This window comes from Chrysemys picta, chromosome 1, assembly GCF_011386835.1.
Source record: "Chrysemys picta bellii isolate R12L10 chromosome 1, ASM1138683v2, whole genome shotgun sequence".
In the NCBI taxonomy this organism is placed as follows: Eukaryota; Metazoa; Chordata; order Testudines; family Emydidae; genus Chrysemys; species Chrysemys picta.
In genome coordinates, this window is record NC_088791.1 from 26,710,531 (window position 1) to 26,734,076 (window position 23,546).

At 39.7% G+C, this 23,546-nt stretch overlaps 2 protein-coding genes across 3 annotated transcripts in view; both read right to left on the reverse strand.

Annotated features, from left to right (window-relative positions):
- Positions 1 to 23,546, reverse strand: part of RELN (reelin) — a 452,511-nt gene that overhangs the window by 355,504 nt on the left and 73,461 nt on the right. The gene's annotated exons all lie outside the window — the stretch shown is intronic.
- Positions 6,217 to 6,582, reverse strand: LOC101940861 (small nuclear ribonucleoprotein F-like). The gene has a single exon (XM_005305801.3). The coding sequence runs from the start codon at positions 6,565 to 6,567 to the stop codon at positions 6,250 to 6,252; it is 318 nt and encodes a 105-aa protein (XP_005305858.2). The 5' UTR covers positions 6,568 to 6,582; the 3' UTR covers positions 6,217 to 6,249.

Below are 23,546 nucleotides of genomic sequence, written 5' to 3' on the forward strand. Positions count from 1 at the left end.
AAAGTGGTATATCTAGGAACAAGGAATGCAGGCAATACCTACAGAATGGGGAAACTGTATCCTGGAAAACAAAACTTAGAAAAGGATTTGGGGGTCATAGTACACAAGCAACTCAACATGAGCTCCCAGTGCAATAGGTGGCAAAAAGGGCTAATGCGATCCTTGGATGTATAAACAGAGGAATAGTAAGTAGGAACAGGGAGGTGATTTTACTTATATACACCTCTACCTTGATATAACGCTGTCCTCGGGAGCCAAAAAATCTTAGCGCATTATAGGTGAAACTGCATTATATTGAACTTGCTTTGATCTGCCGGAGTGCACAGCCCCGCCTCCCCCTGGAGCACTGCTTTACCGCATTATATCCGAATTTGTGTTATATCGGGTCACGTTATATCGAGGTAGCGGTGTACATGGCAGTGGTGAGACTGAAACTGGAATACTGTGTATAGTTCCAAAGGCCATATTTTACAAAGTATGTTGACAAACTGAAGAGGGTACAGAAAAGAGCCACAAATATGATTTGAGGGTGGGAGAAAATGCCTTATGGTGAGAGACTTAAAGAGCTCAACCTGTTTAGATTATCAAAAGAAGATTGACAGGTGTCTTGATTACAGTGAATAAGTACCTAAGGACTGAGTGAAAATGGGACCCCGCTATGCTAGGCTCTGTCCAACAGAGTAGTAGACACTTCCTGTCCCCAAGTTCTTACAATGTAGACAGACAAGGCAGAGGGGAGAAGAAAGGAACATAACAAAACAAACCAACCAAGCAAAATAAAATTAGGTTGGGTTTTGTTAGGAGTGACTTTCCCCTTAGGGGCTGGAGGGCCTGATTACTGGATTGGATCAGGTAATTACCTATAAAGGGCAACAGGTGGCTGCAGTGAAGGAGGAAAGCTCAGGAAACTGCAGGACATAAGAAAGGCTCGTGCAGGGAAGTCTTGGAAGCTGGAGGGTGTGACTGACAGGAAAAGGAAGCTATGCCCAGAGCTCCAGCCAGAAAGGATGGGGACTGGTGGTTCTGGGTGGACCAGACTGGGTCAGAGGAAGAGTTCCAAGTGTGGCAGAAGAACCAGGGCTGAATATGAATGTTTGTGTTACGGATATGGACTTTATTTGGGGACCCTGAGGACTGTTTGAATAATTTCTGTTATTAAACCATCCCTAGGTGGGGATGCTGTTAGCCATAAGAGAGATTGTGTAAGGGGCAGGGTGCCTGAAAAGTGACCTCTAGCTATGAACAGGTGATCAGTAAATGGCTACAGCAGAGAATTAGCTAAATGGAAAGGCAAAGGAAGGGGAGGGGACACTGAAGGAAAGAAGGGTGAGGAGGACAGGATAGGGAAGAAGAGAGGGAGGGAAGGATGGTCAAGGAGCATGGAGAGCAGGTTGAGTGAGGGTAAGATGAAGAGACTGTGAGGGAGGGGGTTGGAGAAGGTTGTAGCTAACAGTCAATCATTGCAGGGAAGAGAACGCAAATGTCCAGAATCAAAACATAGAAAATGCTCTGACATCATCAGTCCTTGCTGCAGAACTGCTACTTCTGTGTTCTTCTGCTAACTTTGGTTTCCTTGGCACAAAGGCCTGGCTCATCTCTGGAACTCTTCTTCCCCCAGCTCACGTGGCTCAGGGAAGAGGGGCCTCCCACCAGAGTGGATGTCAAAATAGCCACTAGAGCAGTAGTATCAGTAGATCGCTAAGCCCTGTGACAAGGGTATAGCTTTTTCTAATACTGACCCAGGAAATGTACATCTGTTGGGCCCATGATAACTAATCATACCCGACTTGCATTTTAGCTAGATATGTCTGTTAAAATTAGCAGCAGTCAGCTAGCTAACAATGATGATCAGGATTCAGCATTAATACCTCATTAGGAGGAATAGGGTTAGTTTACACCTCTCAGAGTTATCGTTTCAGGCTCTGTGTTGATCCAGATGTCATCCATTCATATTCAGAAGGTTTCCACTGTGATCACATGGGCCTTAAAACTTTTTTTTCCCCAACAAAAAGCTCAAATTCTGCAAAGAATGTCAGAGTTAACATGGGTTGTACAACAGATGTTTAATATATGTATATAAAGTACCACTAGCCAAAAATAAGAACTATTTTAGAACTGAAAGTATATTTTATTGTTAAGTCTGAATATAATTGATGGGGGGACGGAGGGAAAGCAAATATAATTGCAACAGCCACAAAATGACAACACTTATTAACAATAATTCTCCTAAATATTGTCTAATTTGATCTTATGAAATAAATGTTTCTTCGTGATGCTTTCTTGCTGAATATAATGCAGTGATGTGTCTCCTTCATTAGGAGGATAACACTATTTTCCTGTCCAGTTATATTTCCCAGTTTGACCATTTAAAAAAAAATCTTAACTTTTAAGAAAAATTACTTCATTACACTGCCTTCCTGAAAAGCTAGGGGATTTGTTATTTGTCCTTAGGGCACAAAAATACAAACAATGTCTGTGAAGAACCCATGTTACTTTGTCTTGATGACTGTAATTTCTATCTTATTTACAACCTACTGCACTGTTGACACTTGCCTTCCTAAATGATTCACCTGCTCTAATAAAGTAGTCCCTCGTAATGGTAACACAGTTAAAAACACAAGACCAAATTGTAAATTTTAACAGTGAGTACCCTAAGAAAATTAACTTGCAAATAAACTGGACTGAGATTTAATGTATTAAAGTGCAAATTTTTCTAGACTTAGAAATTATATTAAGTGCTTGAAAAACACTACATCTCTGATCTTTGTTTATGGTTTGTGGAAGACATAAAACCTTACTTATGTCTCAGCATTGTTACCTCTGAAATGCTACCAGTGGGCAATATCTCATTTTTATCAGGGGCACTACTCCAGATTTGACATATTTCTTCCCTGGTGCCTTTGTTTGCCTCCAGGAGGTTTTGTACTGTGACAAGTACACCAGAGCACATTTTGTTTTATTAGTAAATCATGCAGGAAAGTGTCAATTAAACAATGAAAATCAGCAAAACAGAGCAGAATATTTTGTTACAGTTCACAATACTATGTAGTGATTTACAAAAAAGACCCCCTTGTTAAATTGATTTCTTAAATGTTGGGATATGTTTGTGGGACTTAAATAGTAAACATTGTTCTTTTAAAGCCCATACGGTAATTATTAGTATTTTCTACCAACCTGCCTTTGGCCAGAACATTATCCATTCAAATACTAACCAACGAATCAGCATGCTCCATCTTCCATCACTGTGTGCTCAGGGTTAGCAGGCTGTATATATCTGAGACATTGTCCAATACATACAAGTGTTAAATTGATGTCTCTTTCATGTAGATTAATTATGGCACACAACTTTAGGAACACAAGTGTAGATATTATTCTGTAAACTCTCAGCAAATCAGTGGAATTGTCTCCAAAATATTATACAAGTTGCAATCTTGAGTGCATAGATCCTTAAATTACAATAATAAAGGAGAATTGTAGTAGGCTTGTGTTTCCTGCAAAATTGGTGAGGATTTGTGAAAGATTACGGTAAATGAAGCTGAAGAGCCTCAAACCATCTCTCACGATTGACCCAACTGAAGTCGCAGTGGGACATTGTAAATGAACCAATTCAAAATAAAATGCTTTCTGAGTCATTCACTAGAGACATACTATAGGGTGGAATTCAGCCTTTGAGTACATATGGGAAACTACCTAATGTAACTCAATAAGGCAACACATGAAAAGCCACTTTTTATTTTGAGATTCATTCCTCCTGAGCATTTCAGAGGCTTTCAGGTAGCGTGAATTTCCACAACACATACTAAAACAACCTACAGTACCTTAAGAATAGCTACTTCTTTTTTTTCTAGTCATGCATCATCAAGAACTCTTCAAACAAATTAATTGAACAGAGATTCACTGAATAGGTCTAACTTCTGCAATATTATTATGAAAAAATAAGTAATTTGTTGAAAGAAAACAGTTGTAGTACATAAATTGATAGTTATTCCAAAGACATGTATATACTCGGTTTCATCATAGGAAATAGATAATGCTGTTTATGTTTCTCAAAATCCAAAGCAGCTAATTGACATTTGTAACATCTCTAGAGTCTTGTGAAAGAGCATTCTCATATGGAAAGGAGCAGTATTTATCTTCTGTGAGAGAATCATGACAGGGAAGCCCTGAGAAAATCACATAAACACCATATAACAGCTAGGACTAAGGACTAGTTCTTGGTCACAAGCAACTGACTAATAGGAGAACTCTCAGTTAATCAAATTACATATTACTTACTGTACATTAAAAGAAATTGCTGTAGTATTAGCTTAAAACCCCAATTTCTGCTTACAAGAAATAAATGGACCTAGCAGAATAACATAGAACTGCAGAAAAAAATTGATTCATAGCAGGTAAATTTTTCCCATGTTGGTATCTGATACCTTATTCATATACAATGTAATTAAATAATGATCATATCACAGGAATCAAGACAATCAGCACCATAGCAAATTCTCTGCTTCTGTCTGTGAGTGTAGTACATTTGGTCGTATGGAGCCTCCTCAAATCTCCAGGAGAAAAATAAAGGCAATTCTGAGGGCTTGTCCTCACTGCAGAGTTACCTTGAGTTGTAACTTAAGGCTGTTGTGTTTGGACAGCATCTGAGTTAGGGGCAACACAACTCAACAGCAGTGGTGCTTTTAATTCAAGCTGGCTGTCCCATCGGGGGCATGGGCGACAGCTTGAGTTAGCACAACTTATCAGCTGATAACAATCATTCTGTGCAACTAATATAATCACTCTGTGCAGCTCATATGTTGTTTTGAAGCATAGCCACTCTCACTTTAGAGGAATTAACTCAAGTGTAGATAAGATAAGTTAACACTGCAGTAAAGAGGTAGCCCAAGAGTGCAAACTTGCAGTTCTCTATGTCCCTTATGCAGGAATAGCCCAGGTAGGGGGATGATAAAGTACTGGGATAGTTTTTGTATATGGAACAGTTGATATACTGCAAAGCAAAGTTCAAATGTAAAAGGCTATTAAAAATTATAGTAGGGACTGTCTATAAACTACATAACACTTTTTGGTGATTTTTTTCAAGACTCACCCACCCCTTGTACCATTGAAACAAACATGCAAAATTAAGGACCCACCTACACCCTAATGCATTATTCACCAGATGTTACTGGAGAGGGAAATATGACTGAATTAAATCTTAATCCTTTTCAAAACAATCTATTTTTAAGCAAATACATCATCACAGTAAAACTCTGACACTTCTGCACAGTCTGTAACAAGTGTCATGGCCTCATAGTTCAACTAAATGGACTTGTTCACCATGAAGAGCCCCTGCAATTTGAATCCAAAGCCAAACAGGACAGGAAATTGTTTTGCTAGTCAGTCTTCCTTTTGTGAATTAGAAATGTGTTTGAATCTTTGGCTTACATTCAAACTGCTTTCAGCTTTGACGATGCCAAAACACCTACAATATCACTGCACATATACAGCACCAATTGCCAAATTTTACAACCAAAATTCAGTGTAGCAAGGCTAGTCCACATGAAAAGTTAACTAACAGAGCAAATTAACCAACTATAAACAGACTGCCTTTAAAATGATCTTTGGGGATAGAACATGATGTGGCTTTTCAGCCTCTAAGAACTTCTTTACATTTTTACTCAAAGTACAAGTGTACTATTCCACCTCTTCTGGTTGACCTGTATATTCAAGATTTAGATGTGCATACAAGTAAATTTGCTAGGAAAGATATAGAGGTAATCCTATGTAGTTTCACAGAGGAGACAGTGCCATAGCCTATATTTATATCTTTTGTGTACTTCTAACCTGTTAAAAGGAAGGAGTGACTTTTCGTTCCAGGCTTTATTTTCAGATACTATTTGTAACAAGATACGTATGTTTCTTATTACTACATTTGAGACTTGAGCACTAAGAAAGGTTAATTGTCTGTGAAATATCTCAGATGTATACATCTGCCTTGCTTGTTATTAAAGCAAAATGCTACATGTCAATATTGTACTTTAAGAAGTCTAGTCAGTCAGTCTGGTCCATCCCTGAAAGTTTATCAGATCTAGCTAATTTTCATTAAGTACAAATTAGTGATTGTAGGTTCTAAGAAACATTTCTTAAGTTAAACATTCTAGGCCTGGCTTGATATAAGTAACTTGTTTAATTTCTTTTTCTCTCTTTCTTTCTTTCCTTTTTTTTTTTTTTTGTGAAAAACTGATCTTTATTTTCCAGAAATATACAAACTTATTCTCTCATTTCTCCATCTTCTTCATCTTCTACTCCTCTGATGTACAGGACGTTGTTACATCTTATCAAAACTTCACCAAGGTGCCCTGACAATGCACCATTTATGTATTCTTCTGTGTTTGCAAGCAGCATGTTCATGTAGCCGTCGACAGACACCAGGTAGCCCTTGTACTCCATCCCCCACTTCAGCTTCACCATCACCAGCTTCCCTGTCAGCCCGTTCAGGAAGGGCTTGGGATTCAGAGGCAAGCTCGGGGTAATGCGGCCTGGCACAAGGCAGTGGTAAAATAAAAAATTACTTGCAGTGCCGCACATGCGCCCGCTGGAGTCTAAGAGAAAGGCATGATGAGGAAGGTGAATGGAAGATTATCATAACAAGCAGTATGATGGAGTGAGGATGGCTAGCTAAGATCAGCAGGAGCATCCTGGTATTAGTAAACAAGCCTAAATGTAATACTAGGTAGAGGTCATATTATGCATGAACAGTGCATGGACGGAGCATGCTGTACAGGGATTGGTTCCTACTAAGTAACCAAGCCAGTTCCAAAATGTGTGATGCAATGTATAGTAAATGCAATGCAATGTGTAAATATATATAAAGGAAAACATTTTCTGTGTAATGCTGGATGTGTGGTACACCTTGTATGTACCCACCCGCTATGTTTCAGTCTGGTCAACTTAGCCTAGCTTTGCTGTATGCCAAATAAACTTACCTGAGTGATGAAATATGGAGTTGAACTGAGTCCTTGGGTAACCTAGGGCAAAGAGGTCTCAGAGGGAATCCCAACAAGCATGGCCATGAGAACACAAGCTTATGAAACCTCATGGGCTATCCAGTTTAACCCAACTATTTATATAGTTGTGGTGATCAGTAACACATTACTATGTTCTTTGTTGTTAAGTACAGTATATCTCTCGTTCATTTTTAACATGCCCTCTCTACTAGTTGCTTCTCCTGCTACCCTTGTCAACGTAACTTTCCTTTTCTGCAAAATGTCTCTGGCAACTAGTTTCAGATGGGAAATGACTGATGTGATTAATTGTCCATACTAATCCTAGCAGTACTTGCAGTTCTGATATCTTGTGTGTTCCAGGACCCTCCAATGATTCTTCATATTACTCAATAACCACAACATAGAGCCTTTGTGGAGCCCTGCTAGGTGCTAGGTCTAAAAATAGTGAACATAAGAACAGCCATATTGGGTCAGATCAAAGGTCCATCCAGCCCAGTATCCTGTCTGCCAACAGTGGCCAATGCCAGGTGCCCCAGAGGGAGTGAACCTAACAGGTAATGATCAAGTGATCTCTCTCCTGCCATCCATCTCCACCCTCTGACAAACATGGGGTAGGGACACCATTCCTTACCCATCCTCGCTAATAGCCATTAATGGACTTAACTAGATAAATTCATAGAGGTTGTCTTTTAAACCCTGTTATAGTCTTAGCCTTCACAACCTCCTCAGGCAAGGAATTCCACAAGTTGACTGTGCGCTGTGTGAAGAAGAACTTCCTTTCATTTGTTTTAAACCTGCTGCCCATTAATTTCATTTGGTGGCCCCTAGTTATTATATTATGGGAACAAGTAAATAACTTTTCCTTATTCACTTTCTCCACACCCCTCATGATTTTATATACCCCTTTCATAGCCCCCCTTAGTCTCCTCTTTTCCAAGCTGAAAAGTCCTAGCCTCTTTAATCTCTCCTCATATGGGACCCGTTCCAAACCCCTAATCATTTTAGTTGCCCTTCTCTGAACCTTTTCTAATGCCAGTATACCTTTTTTGAAATGAGGAGACCACATCTGTATGCAGTATTCAAGATGTGGGCGTACCATGGATTCATATAATGGCAATAAGATATTCTCAATCTTTTTGTATTTACCAGCAACTGGACACAGATGTAGCTGGGTATCATAACTGAATGCAACAGCTACCTTTTGAAAAGTCCTGTAGTTGACTATGCAGAAGATCCAGGAAGCTAGGGCACCCAGAGCAAAGGCTGAATTTTCCAAACGGCTGAACCACCCACGGTCAGCTTTGAAAACAAAAAAACAAATTCCCAGGTCCAGATCTGAGATTTCTATTTAAATTAAATCCTTAGCCAAACTTCAATTAGACGCCAGAGTGCTGTTTCATTTCTTTGATATTCGTTGAGAAAATTGCAGCGAAAGCAACTTTCATGCATTTTAGTACATTCAAATTTAGTTGAAGTGAACTCTAGCAGCTTAAGACTGAAGATTTTCGTAAGAGTTTATTAGATCTTTGCCCTTCTTAAGTAAAGTGTATCCCAAAGGTCCCACACAAGTGAATTATTACTATTAGTTGGTTACGAGTGCTCTGATATTACTGTTACACGTTCAGTGATAAAATTAAGAAAGTAATTGACAGAGAAATTCCATCCAAGACTATTAAGGGGAATCTAGGGAGAATGACGTTCCTCTTGTAAAGTACTGACTTGAATATGCTGAGTGCACAGATGGAATACTTTATATTTACCATTTGAATATGAATTAGTATTTAAAATTTAGATCTGTTTTTTAACTAGTCGACATGGAAATGTCTTTTTTGAATGTTTTTTTTCTGCTGCAAACACAGAGTATCTATGGCAAAAGAGCGCATCCACAGGCTTTGTTTGTTCTGCTTTAAGCTTGTGAGTCATAGCGTCCACACAGCTCTGTACTTTTTCAAAACATCTGCCCAGCATTCTAGGCAGATATCACATGATGCAATTTTCTACTGCTAGGCTCTGTGCACTCTTGGATTTTTCTCACAGTGCATTGGGAGATGCCTACCTGAATCGACTTGAATTCGGGGATTTGGGGTCAAATTAAACTACTCCCACGATTCCTCTCCTGGCATTCCATAATTTATCTGTGTTTTGTAAGTCATTGCCATTTTTGAACTGCTGTCACGCAGCATAGAGACCATACAGCTGAGCACCACGATCCTGACCATAGTTAATATGAATAGGCTCCTCCACATGCATTAGTGTTCATGCAGCTGGATGACTTTGGATGGGTTGTGGAGGAAAATAGGCCACATTAGATATTGGTGAACTTTGGTATTAAATTGTGTGGGGATATTTCATGAGCAATAGGCCCAAAACATGTGACCAAAAAGAATGAGATCATGAGAAAGAAGAGCGGTTGTGGTGTTAAACGTGCAGTGACCCTTTGAAATATCAGTGTTACCTCATTTAAGATTTGGGTTGAAGTAACAGAAATAAAACACAGTTAATTGGGTACCAGATGTAGTAAATAATTGGCTATATAAGAAACTGCTTCCTCTGGCCTTAGCTAAGGTTGGATAATTGGCAATGACATAATTTGTTTGTTAAAGGGTATAAAAAAGTAAACTCTTAAAAGGTTCATTGCTAATACCTGCCTGATCAAGTTGGAGCCGACCAATATGGGCCTAAGTACCCTGGGTTTAGCCCATTTGTAAGTATTTTGATCAAATGCATATAAATGTTTTGTCACTCTTTGGTTATAGTAAATTGCTTACTTAGGCTTTTTAAGCATGTTCAGAGCAACTGCATAATACCATTCAGCCTTTGGATTTAATAAAGGAATTTATGATTACATTATTATTCATGCAGGGTATTACCATGACACTAATTCCAGCAGGTTAGGAGACAGCCACCATAATGCTGTGATGATTTGAGTAGAGGAGGAGATGGGGATGAAATCAAGCAGTTACTTCTGCAGGCCATTTTCTTGGTGCGGCTTCACTCAATGCAAAGCTGCTTCTGGGTTCAGCAAACAAGTACTGCCTGGTGGGAAAGGATAGTGCTGCAGACCTAGAATGACCAGTTGTGGTGGCAGAGCTTCAGGAGGACAAAGGCTACTTTCCTAGAAGTCTGCAGAATTCATCCCAGTGCTGCCGTGATAGAACATCCAACATGAGGGTGCCTCTCAAAAGGGAGATAAATGCAGCCATCACCATCTTCCATCACTGGAAGATTACCACCACTGATTACTACCGGTCAATAGCTAACGAGTTTGGTGCTGACAGATCAACTATCATGATTGTCCCGATTCCAAGCCCCATTGCTCTAACCACTACACCCATTGTTCTACAGGTTCATGTGGCAGCATGGGGCATGGCTGCTCTAATGGCTGTATACTTGCCATGAGCTAGAATCACAAAGATGCGCACATGGCTTCATGCCAGCATTTAAACGGGGAGGTGACATCTGTTGAAGATGACACTGTAACAATAGAGGGCAAACAGGTACACAGGCCGATCCAGATGAGAAGCTATGCATTATGGGGTAGCAGTGGAAGGATTCCCAGAAGCCAAACAGTTCATCTAAAATATTTCAGCGGCTATATGCATCCATATGAACATTATCCCCCCAAAAACTCATTCCAGTATAGAATTATTTTACTCCCAAAGCAGATTAATTAATATGATATAAAATGCCAGATAATTTAAAAAAAACTTGTGTGTGGACAAAAGGCAATTTATCACCCCACCCTACCTCCCCCCACCCCCCAAAAAATACCCATGTAGACAAGGCCTACGATTTCTGTCCATTTTGCTAAAGGAGCAGCTCCACTAGCTCAAGGCTGACCGGGCTCTTTTCTAACCTACACTTCATTACCACTTATAGTCTTCATCCAGCAGCTAGTGTCAGTATTTATTGATTCATTTTACTGATAATTACACTGCCCTCGTAGTAAGTCAAAGAATGTCAAGGTGACCGTGATGCCATCTGATTGCAGTATGTCTGTAATGTCACAATACATTTGTGTCTGCTAGTCATTCAAAGACAGATATATAAAGAGCATGAGTATGTTTAAAAAGCAGACTATTGACTTTATTAGTAATCTGTTATGTCAAATGTTTCATTACTCCCTATATTATATGTCTGATACAATGTTATTGTCTTGGAGAATGCTATTTATATTTTCCACCATTCCTAGTAAACTATTACTAATAACTGCTTACATTTGCATAGTACCTTTCACTATAAAGGTTCCAAAATCATCTAAAAGCTTTAAACTAGATATAAGAACAATTTCCCCACCATCACTAGTTCACTAGATATTCTAATTGAATAAGTTTTACTGTTGTAATTACAGGGGGGGATTTAGGCAAGCAGTTACCCAAGTGAAATTACTCACGTTAGAATTTTGCAAGGACACCATGCCCAGCACCCACTGTCTTTTGATACTCATGGTACTTAATAGGATTGAGTCCTCAGTTTTACATCACATCTGAAAAATAACTCCAACCATCAAGACACAGTGCTCCTTCAGGGATCAAAACTGGAGTATGTTTATCAACTCTTCTGGGATGAATGAACACTATTGGATTTCCTGTATCACCTTGATTTCTCTTGTCTAAGCACTAACCTAGCCCAAGCCTGATGAACTCATGAGATAGACGGTTTGGCTACAGGCCATCTTCGGTTTTAATAACTGCATTACTTTTCACTGCTGCTGAAAGTCAGATGGGGATTACAGTATGGTGCCTGGTTTGAGTTTCATAAATCCCTATCTTTTAAGTAAATTTATATTTTAATATCAATTTTTTAAAAGTAAAAAATGTTTTATTTAAGAAAATTTCTAATATGGTTTATTCCATGCACTGAATAAATTCAATAGCCTTTGACATATAGATTACCTTCAGATTTATCCACTAGACAGCTGGATTTTTATACCTCTTATTTTCATCTTTGAGCATATTTTTTCATTCATCTATTCTCAAATTTCAGCATACATTTAAAATATATGAAAAATATGTATATATTGATTCCAAAGCTGAGAAGTATTAGTTTTAAAATAAAAGATTTCATGTTCCTTGCCCTGCTTTGGCAACAGCAGTTACTCAACAGGAAATGAAAACTAAATTCTAGGAAGGGTTTACACAAAGATATTCCTTGTCACATTAAAGAAACTACAGTGCAGCTTTCTTATATACCAACTTGTAAATTAAGCATAAAATAGTGTTGAAAAATTATACCTTAAATTATTACTCAAGTTTTTCCTCCTCCAATTTATTAAGAGTCATCAAGCTATGTAGTCAATTGTTCTTTTCACAAGCACTATGCACAGCCATATAGTAATAATAAATTTTAGTTTACGGGCTATGAAAAAGGATTTAACAAGAATAGGAAATAGCAGGATGAACATTACTATAATTTCTAATAAACTATAAACTGAACAACATTCCCACTTTAAGTCTTGGCAACTTTTTATGTTTTAAAAACATAGCGGCTGGATCTTCCTCATGCCAGCTTCCACTTGTAACCCTGCAATGCTCAGGGCCGGCTCCAGGCACCAGCTTAACAAGCAGGTGCTTGGGGCGGCCCAGGGAGAGGGGCGGCACCTGCGGCAATTCAAGGGCAGCAGGTCCCCCACTCCCTCTAGGAGCGAAGGACCTGCCATTGAACTGCCGCTGCCGATCGCGACTTTTTTTTTTTCCAATTGCCGCCGCCGATTGCTTTTTTTGCTTGGGGCAGCAGAAATGCTGGAGCCGGCCCTGGCAATGCTGTATATGCTTTTGGTGCAGTAACACCAGCAAACACACCTGACAGATTCCTAAAAGTTTTGTTCAAATGTGGGACTGGACTTGACCCCTTAACAGACTGAACCTGGCTCTTGTTGCTGTCCTTCTCTCCTGGAAGAAGGGTTACATACGCACATGTGCCTGTTTGCAATGCATACTTCTATCCATAAAATATTTGAGGGTGCCTACATTTGCAAGTGCAGGAACTTGATCTAAGTAAACTACTATCTTCAGAATAGCCAAGCTGTGTCCCTGATATGCCCACACACAGTTCGGAGGGGATCTGGCAGAAGGGATCAATCTTATGGGGAAAAAAGGCATGAGCGTCTGTGCCTACTACAGCACGCTCTCCTCCAGAACATGGAACAGAACCCAAGATTCCTGAGACTCACCATTCCTCTGCAGTCAGCAAATACCTATGAAAACCACTGGCAAAGTGTGTATCTCATCCCCTTCTAGAGGATGCAACCTACTATTGCTGTCAGTTACTCTGTTAGTTCAAGTGCCAGAGGTCTGTGTAGTGGATCTAAGAGTTCCAACTCTGCTGATGAACCGTGGGGATAGTAGTCTGATGCCACATGATGGAATTTCTGTTTTTTAAATTTGCTTTTTTTAAAAAAGATAGGTAATTATGCAGAAATTAATTGACTGAACATTCAGGTTGCAAAGTTAAGCAGCCAAAGCCAACATTAATTCTGCTCCCTTGTGCATAAACACAATGAAACATACTTTAATTACCTGATCACATCCTATATTTTCCCCAGAACCCCTACTTCATTCAGTGCACAGGATAGTCTTAATCTAGGGATGAATGAGAGTTGTACAGCCAAAGAGGCTGTTGCCTGTTGGATCCATGCCTCATTTGTTGCAGAAATTAGAAGGTATGTATTGAATGAGGTGGACTATTGCAGGAAGAAAAAGGATAGTTTTATGGTTAAGGCAGTTGAATGCTGCCCTAAAGAATGGATTCTATCACTGCCTCTACCACAGCGTTCCTGTGTGATGCTAGGCAAGTCACTTAAACCATACTTTTCACATGTGGTCACTAACTGTGTCTTCCTCATTTTCCGGATGGCCAACTTCATAGCCTGGAGTGTGATTTGCAAACGTACTAAACAGTTACAGCTGCAACTGAAGTCAATGGGAACTGCACTTTGAACATACAAAGTGCTATATATTGGTAAAACTGGGCACCCAAATTAGTGAATATTTTTTCTCAATCCTTCTGCACCTCAACTCTGAAAAATGGGGATAATACCACCGGCTCACCTCACATCAGTGTGAGAAAGATAAATTAATTAATATTTGTGAAGTATTTGGATATTATAGTGATGAGCAGCACAGAAAAGCCCAGGAGGAAATTAAATTTTGCTCTGAAGGCAGAATTATTGAATAACATGCAGTAAACAAGGCTTATCACATTAACAATGAGGATAAAATAAAATATTGAATAACTGCTCATTAAGTAAATGCTGCCCATTCTGTGCACTGAATGAGGCAAGGTTGCTGTGGAAAAAAGTAGTATGTGATTATGTAATTAAAGAATGCATGATAATGCATATGCACAAGGGTGTGAATTAGGGTTGTGCAGGCAACCTTAATACTAGTGTTTCCTAACTTTTGAGTTCTTGAATTGGCAGCCTTAATATTCTACTAACATAGTTGTGTGTCATATATATATATCAGTCTGAAACAATAAAGTGAAACAGCTATCAGTAGTCTCTACAGGTCATCTATACTAGCCATTACACTAGCCATCTATACTGGTCATCTATACTAGCTATTATACTGTAAACTACACATTTAAACAACAAAGTCTTTTTTATTAAATCAGGATTTCTTTATTTTTACATAATTTACATTAATCATAATGTTGCATATGATTAATGAACTAACTACTACCATTTGTCATTATCTGTGACAGAGGCCTATTGATGGTTCACTACTCTGTGTCAGCAACCCTTGTCAGGCCTGACATACTCACTACACTTAACACTCTGTTGTCATGATACATACCCAAAAGGTGACATGTAATATATCACTGGAAAATTAACTTATTATTAATATACTTGTGTGATGCATATATGGGGTGTGTATAAATAGTTATGGATATGTGCTAGAATTATGTTATTAAAATGTGTTTGGCAAGCAATGTATAAGCACCGTGTGCCTTAGACAAAGGAATGTACATTTGTTTGTCTGTACAGCCTGATCATCAGCCAGAGCCCACAAAAGGCCATTTGCACATAAGATAAACAAAGCTAACATAGTGTCTCCACCTCAGCAGGAGACAGAAACTTTATCTGGGCTATAAAAACATAAGATCTGAACTTTAAATGATAAGTAATTGAATCAACTGACTGTATAAAATATTACTGTATTATAAAAGTATATCAGGTAAGACCTTATGAAAGCTAATGGCACACTGGTGATGAAAATGATTGTGAAATTTACGTATAAACACTATATGATGAAATATGGATACTCAATGGTATTATGCTTTAAAGTCTGTGACCAAACACAGAGAAAAACAGGTACCCCCCCCACACACACACACACACAGGAAGAAAGGTAGCACTGTGGAACCAAAACAACTGAAGCCCTATTTACATATGAATCAGCAGGGAATGAGAAGTCCAGCATGAGGAAGAGAAAGGTAAGAACGATATGAGGTCATCCTGACTCTGGGGACATAACAGTGAGTTTGGGAAGATAATAATAATCTTATAATAAGGAGAGAGAAGAAGCCATCTTGGCATCCATCTTTGGACAGACGCCAGGGGCCAGAGCTCTTGCAAGCTGAGAAAGATGGGTCATTCAACCAACAGGGTTGAAGTCTCTGGGAACTGAATATATGTGAGAAACCTGCTTAGGCAAGAATCTTTCACTTAGGAAGACAATGGAAACCAGCACCTTGTACTTCTGTGGAAGGTCCTGACTGAGAGAACATCAGCCATGGCCAGAAAGAAAAAGACCGGTAAGAACTCTACCTTGAACCAAGGCTGTAGTTTGTTGAGTCAAGTCTTAGCCACTAGAAAGCATACTTTTACTTCTGTTTGTTTGTAAACTTTCTAACTTTATTCTTTCTACTTGGTATCACTTAACCTATGTCCTTTTGTTAATAAACTTGTTTTATTTTTACAATATACTAATTCAGTGCTGTGCTTGAAGGGAAGGGTGTATTTACCCCAGTTAAGTTAATAAACTGTAATGTGCTTTTGTCTTTTTAAAGGAGCAAGTGGCCCTTGCTATTTCTCTGAGTATTCCAGGAAAGGGTGGGACCCTTCAGGGCAGATGGCTTTGGGGAAGTTTGGGACTAGTGGTGTCTTGGGGTCACCTCTACAAGTAGTAACCAGAAGCTGGTGGAAACCAGGATGGAACTGCTGTGTTACAGGCAGGCTGCTGGGATCAGAGTGCTGAACCATGGCTGGACAGCACACAGACTCAGGGAACTGCATGCTAGTCTGCTGGCTGTTGGTGTCCATGCTGTGAGCCACAGTAGCAGAGCATTAAAGGCACCCAGGGTTAAAGGGTAGGCAGTGACACAGCCGCTTACTGATCTGGATTGCACCCCAAAACATGACATTGTCACAAACCCATTACAATGAAGCACTGTAAAATACCTCTGTTACTGAATTCCTCAATTTATTGTAATCATTTTACAAGATGTATAACAGCAAAAGGAATTATCCAGTCATTCCAAATGTTAAAGCAGTGCTTTATTAAATGCTTTTATTAAAAAATAAAATGCAATAAAACTTCAAAAATGCTCTATGTTTTCACCTTAATATATTCTGGGCATCCCCAGGGAGAACAACAGATGTATCAAATAGTTGGAGAAGCACCACTATCTAATAAACTTGCATGCCAAATTGACCCAGGATTGGCCCCAGTACAAATGTTTACCACTTTGGTTTTGGCTATGTAAACTGCTTGTAAACGCTTTCTCAATTGAAAACCCTAGGGCTCCTTTATAAACACTGTATCATCCCACAAAATAGTCTGCCTCCTTCCCACTTGTCCAACCAGCTGATCAAATTATCTGTAAAACATTACGTGTTGCTTGATGCTATTAATCTCTTACCTGCTACTCTGTAACACAACAAAGATCACAAATAAACACAATTTTATGCATTCCTCATTTTGAGAAAGGATTTTGCTGTCTTTGATGTCACTACCTTAAGACATATTAAAGGATATAGTCGCAGATATATAAAAACTATAGAAAAGTACATTTCTGATGAGGTAAACCCAGGCAAGTATTGTCAATTTTATGATTATGAAAATATACTGGATTAAAAAAAATCAAATTCTATATGTAATGCGTATGACAGGAGACAGGCACTTTTCGTAGGAAGGGTCAACTTCTGGCTATAAGTACAATAAATAGGAATTGACAACGCCATGACATTTTATCTTTAAAGATTTCACTGTCATTATGGTTCTGGTACAGAATGTTGACAATGAGGGGAATCTTAAAACTATACTCAAATTTAAACTTTCTTGACCAATGTCAGATTGGCATCAACTCACAATTTAATTAACTGTTAACAGATTCTTCCAGATATGACTGCTATACAGATATTTTTTCTTCCTGTTAATTAGTAATTATGCATTGGCAGGAAAAACAGTGTTTCTTTCCAATTATTCCAGAACTCAGTGATTATTTAAAGTTGGCTAATTAGCAGTGGACGGCTGGTACATCTTCTGGGCAAATTGTGTTTGATAATCCCTATTAAAATATACATGGCAGTAGTTGACTTGTAACAAAAAAAAAAGTGGCAGTTCAAAGGGTATTAGATACAGCACAAGGCAAATGGGGACCTATTAAAATTTCCCCAACTGTTCTAATGAGAATGCCGAGGGTAATTTCTTCCTAGTTTACCATCTGTTTGGTTTCTGGCATGTACTTCTGGTGTGAAGGGAGGGTCCTGGAGCCCATTTGGCTTGTCACAAAGTAAACCAGGGATCTGAAGCAAGTTCAGTAGTTTACAAAGCAGCCCGTCAAGAGCAATGTTATGTGCATAGCTGAAAACTTTTTTAAAAAGTTAAAAAGTTTAATAACATTTCACAGAATATTCCCTACTTTTTAAAGCTGTGAGTATAGCCACTGGAAAAAAAACTTCATAGGCTCACCTATGAATAAAATTCAACAGCTGGCTTTTTTCCATCTCTTATAAAAGTAACGGGAGATGTTTTTCCTTTATCTAGATCTGTAAGCTAAAACATTACTCCACAAATACCTATATTTGAGTATAAGTAGGTAGTGCTCCTAATACACAGCTCAGTGTAGAAAAATGCCCCCCCCCTGCAGAATCCCTTTGCTTCCTTGCAGAAAATGCTGCACCAGTACTCACTCAGGCTCCCCGGCAGCTCAGCAGCTCAGAGGCATCTGATCTGGCAGCCGGGGGTAAGGGGGAGAGAGGTAAATCACTGTGGGGGGCGGAGGATGGGGATGCCCTGGCCACCCAGGGTCATCAGTCCCAGCTTTGGAGGGGGGAGGGCGACAGAGACCGACTTCCCCCTTCCACTTCCCTGCATAGTGCAGCCGGGGCTGGGTCAGATCAAGCCCCAGAAACTTCCCCTAGCTGCAGGAAGCTCTGCGCCGCAGGGGGAGGGGATGTCTGCATGCGGGGCGGTTGAAGCTTGGGGGAGTTCCAGGTGCGGGTGGGTGAGGCTCAGCGGGGGGGGAGGGTTGGTACGAAGGAGGGTCCAGATGCACCGCGGTTGGGCGGACAGAGGGAGCAGCTCCCTGTACAGTGATCCCTCCCCCCACATGCGCACCTGTAACCCCACCACCACCAAGCCCCCATCTGTATCAGGAGCCCGCCACACCCAGAACCCCCATGGAGCCCTCCCGAGCTGCCCACACCCAGATTGCGCCTAGGGTGACCAGATGACAGGAAGAAAATATCGGGACACAAGGGGGGGGGAGGGGGGGGTCACTGGCGGAGCAAAAAAAAACAAAAAACTGAGTGCTGCCGGTGTAATGACACAAACAGCTCCCTCTCCCAATTCCCTACTGTGACCCAGTGCTGCTGGCAGTCGGGGGCGGGAGCTGAGAACAGCCCAGGGCTGCGGGCAGTCAAAGGAGATTATGCACCCTTTCTTAGGTATGCATACCTTCAGCCTCTGGTTTTTAGGAGTGGGGGGGGGGAGAGAAACCAACAGAGAACAGCTGAGTGCTGCCGGCAGTCAGAGGAGAAGAAAAAAAAAAGCCGAGAACAGCTGAGTGCTGCCGGCAGCCCGGCAGAGAAAAAAAAAAAAAAAAAAAGCGGAGTGCAGCGTCCCGACCGAAGATCAATCGGGACGCGGGACAAATGCCTAAATATCGGGACGGTCCCGATTTTATCGGGACGTCTGGTCACCCTAATTGCGCCACACAGAACCCTGGAACTCTTGAGGGAATTCTGCACTGAAAAATTTAAACATTTTAAATTCTGCAAAGTTCTGAATATTTTAATTGTCAAAATAACACAGAAACACAACAACAATATAATCACACCGTTTTCAATTATTTTGGTAATTTATTTCAAAATACTTATCAGCAAATAATTGAAAATGGTGTGATTATATTGTGTTATTTTGACAAATAAAATATGCAGAATTTTAAAATGTGTGCAGAATATTTAATTTTTTGGCGCAGAATATTTTCTTTTTTGGTGCAGAATTCCCTCAGGAGTATCAGATGCATTGTGATTGAAATGGGCCCAATTCTTATGATGGCTATAGGGAGCACAAGTCAGAATGACTCCAACTGCATGCTCTTACAGGGTGCAGCATGCACTCCAGATACCTCATGCACTGCACTCTCTTCCTCCTCTCACTCCCCACCCCCCCGTTCCTCATATAACTTGAGTCCAATTCCCAGTCCCTCACTCTCACCAAACCCCACATCAAATCTCCAGCTTCCTACCTGTAATTTTCACCCCTCTTGCTGTCTCCCTCCTTCTCTTTTAAAAAGGAGTGCAGAAGGTCTTGTAGCTTCCCAATAGGGCCACTCATTGCATGCTGGAGCCTTCCAGTTCTTTGCTTCTCAAAGTGCAACACCTCTTTGAAGGGAAATGTCAGAACGAGGGATTTTCTGCTTTACTGCTTTGCATGAGGTGTGCAGTCCTGGGGTACAAGTAACCATAAAACTGAAGGGTGCAATAAGCAAACATATTAAGATGTAGCAGTGAGGCCATCAGCCTGTTCATGGATTCCAAGGCCAGAAGGCAACATTGTGATCATCTAGTCCAGGGGTTCTCAAACTGGGGGTCAGGATCCCTCAGGAGGTCGCAAGGTTATTGCATAGGGGGTCACAAGCTATCAGCCTCCATCCCAAACCCCGCTTTGCCTCCAGCATTTATAATGGCGTTAAATATATAAATCAATGTTTTTAATTTTTAAGAGGGGTCGCACTCAGAGGCTTGCTATGTGAAAGGGGTCACCAGTACAAAACTTGGAGAACCACTGGTCTAGTCTGACCCCTTGCATAACAGGCTGTAGAACTTCCCCAAAATAGTTCCTAGGGCATCTCTTTTAGAAAAACATCCAACCTTGATTTGAAAATTGTCAGTTGGGTCCTCATTTTACGTGGGGAGAGGGATAGCAGTAGAGTGGGGGGTAAGGAATATAATCAGGGATGAAGATGGGTCCATAGGGAAGGGTATTTGGGGACTAGAGGAGGAGTGGGACAAGGAGGGAATCCTGGGAAGGACAAGGAAGGAGAGTGGAGACTTGAAAATAAATACAATACTAAAATGAAAATTGAGCTGAGCCCAGAAACACAAACAGGACTAATGGAATAAGTGATGATCCAGAAAGATGGAGTTTGAGATATCTTTAGTGAACTAGTATATGCCAGGAGATCTCACAAGGAGAAAATAATTCATATTAAAAAGAAGGTTTAAAGCTTATTTCTGTGCTGAAAGATTCTCATAGCCTGGTTAGTCAGGCATACAGCACATATTTCTGTCTTCTCTCAGTTCTGATTTTAGATTTGCAGTTCATGTTTAACTAAGTCTGACCAAAGGTTCTGTTTGGGTCAATGGACAAATATTTAGGATCTACATTAAATTTACCCAAATCAGTTCACTCATTCCTTCCTAACACGATTGTTAGATGAATATTCAAATTAATATTTTGATAAGATGGTAAAGTCCCTACAGGAAAACAGAAGTGACTCATTCTCTTGGCCAGAGAATATATGTTTTTATGCCTATAAACATAAAGAAACCTAACCCCTTTGGAATAAATCTATCAGGATAAATCTTTCCCCCCCCCCCCCATAATGATTCCAAACAGAGGAAACTAACTAAGGGCTTCTCTTCACTGCATTGCCATCTTGAGCTACAACCTGAGTTTTGATCCTAACCTGATCACACACAAAAATCTCTAGTTTTAAGTGGTGCTTTAAGCTTGAGCTAACTGGCCTGTCAGCTGCTATGGGCTGAAGCACCACTGCTGCTGATGCTGGAGCCAGTAATGCAGTGGGGTTGCAGCAGCTTGAGTTACACCACCCATCAGCTGCTAATCCAGTCATTCTGTGTATCTACAGTGTTGTCTTGAAGTGTGGTCACTCTCATTCAAACTAGGCTAGCTCGAACGGAGTGACATGAGTGTAGTAACTTCAGCTAACTATTGCAGAGAAGAACTAACAGCATTTGGGTCTCTATCAAATGTTTTTCTAAGTTAGGTAGTTAAAAAATAATTATCATGACAGCATGAAAGATAGATCTATTGGAAAAATTTAATAGATTTTATCGCCAGACAGGACCATTAAGATAGTCTAGTCTGACCCCCTACATAAAATTCCCCCAGTAATTTATGCACTAGAGAGAATTATTCTTTCCTACTACACAGATAAACACTACCAAGCCCAGTGTCCTAATTTTCATCCCTCCAGTTCTTGTAAGGGCCAACTTCTGTCAAGTTTCTTCTCCACAAAATGCCACACAAGTGTCCAAATTGATGTTTTTAGGCCTCACACAATTTCAGCCAATTTTTTTAAGTTCAGTTCTGTATGTACTATGACAATCCCACCCACATATGACTGATAGATAGGTGGATCTGCTTCTCTGATAACAAAAAGAAAAATGAAACAGAATGTTATTAGCCTTCCTAGCAATGTTCTTTATGTTTCTTTCAAAAAGTAAAAGCATGCCATTGTCTCTATTGTTACTTTGCTTCCAATGACCCTGAAATATATTAAACATTGTGGCTAATACATTTTTAAAACTACCTAATTCCTCTAGGATCTGATCCTATAGTGTACTGATTGCTATCTGGGAGGCCTTCACCACTTCACAGGGTAAGTTCCCAAATGAGCCTAAAAACTAAAAGCTGTTATCACCATTCCTCTCATGGTTCTTTTTTACTGCCAGTGTTAGGAGAGAGCACAATAGCATCTGGTCTTCATGATCATCCAAATGACTTTCTTGAATTTATACTTAAACTTAAGAGCAAGCAAAGAAAAACAGCAATTAAAAATTAAATGAGATTTTATCTAAAATGCCATTTAAACAACTCTGCTCAGATAACACAATGAGCCCTACAGTTTGCATGGTTAAGCTACAGCTCAAAAGACAGGTCAGAGATGGAAACATTTTTTCTGCAACGCGTAAAGGGATATTCATAATTAAACAGTAGACTTCCTTAGGGCATCGTGTTTCAGTATTCATATCAACAAGAAAAATGAGATATTTCAAACTATGCATGACTGATTTTGCATATCTTCTGCTTTAATTTTTTTCTGGCCTTTAGGCTTTGAGATCTTTTTGGTCAGGAGTGCACACATTTTAGAAAGTCTTGTTGTTGAGTCTTTTCATCTACTATTCCAAGAATATGTTAACACTTAAAGAGTTAGGTTTAGAAAATGATATCTGACAAATAAAGAAGAGATCATGTTTTGTTTTGTTGTGTATGTTCTATAAATACTGGGCACAGTGAGGAGCACAACATAACACACACATTTTATGGACGATAATGCCAATGAAGAAACTTAGGGGAAAATATGTTTGCTTTTTTTGTAAATGACCAATCCTGCTTAGATCATATTAAATATCTTACTTAACCATCATTCTTAGTTAGACCTAGTTAAACATAATATTTACCGTTTACTTTTTTGAGTTGTTAGGAAATTATTAATATTCTTTGATGTTTGATTTAAACTACTTAACATTTCATACTGAAAGATTATAGTCTTACAGTAAATTGGCCATTCCAGAAATTTGAGATATGTACATAAACCCTGTACAATTCCTATCATTTACAGTTTTTAAATCAAATATGAAGGTAACTCATCCACACCATGGATCCGGATGTATAAAAATACTATACAACAATGGTACTCAACCTCCAAGAGCTGAAGAGCCATCATACAAATTAGTTGTGCCCTAACTTCAATTTGCAATGGTTTCAGCTCTGCAATTCTTCTAAACAATGAAATTGTTCTTCACCTCCATCTCTTCTTTTCTGGACCCTGACAGGGAGGGGCCATGTTCCTTCCCCATTGAAAGGAAAGGTTGTTTCCTTTCTCTTTCACTCCATCCTACCCTCTAAGCCCTTTCTGGGTATCACTAGTGATGGGGGAAGCTCCTTTTCTTCTTCTTCCAGCAAAAATAGATTCCAGTGGCTCATGCTGTTGGTGAGTTTGGTACGTGATTCCCATGCTGTTTCAGACACCATAGGAAGTACCTGCAATATGTGCATTTTGCTTCCCTCTGAATGGTTCTTATGCAGAGCAAGAAGCCACACAAGCTAACCGGAGTTGGGATGGGTGAAAATGGTGCTGTTT

What these genes read in the sequence shown, in the direction of transcription:
- LOC101940861 (XM_005305801.3), bottom strand. Translation starts at nt 6,567, where the DNA reads ATGTGCGGCACTGCAAGTAATTTTTTATTTTACCACTGCCTTGTGCCA.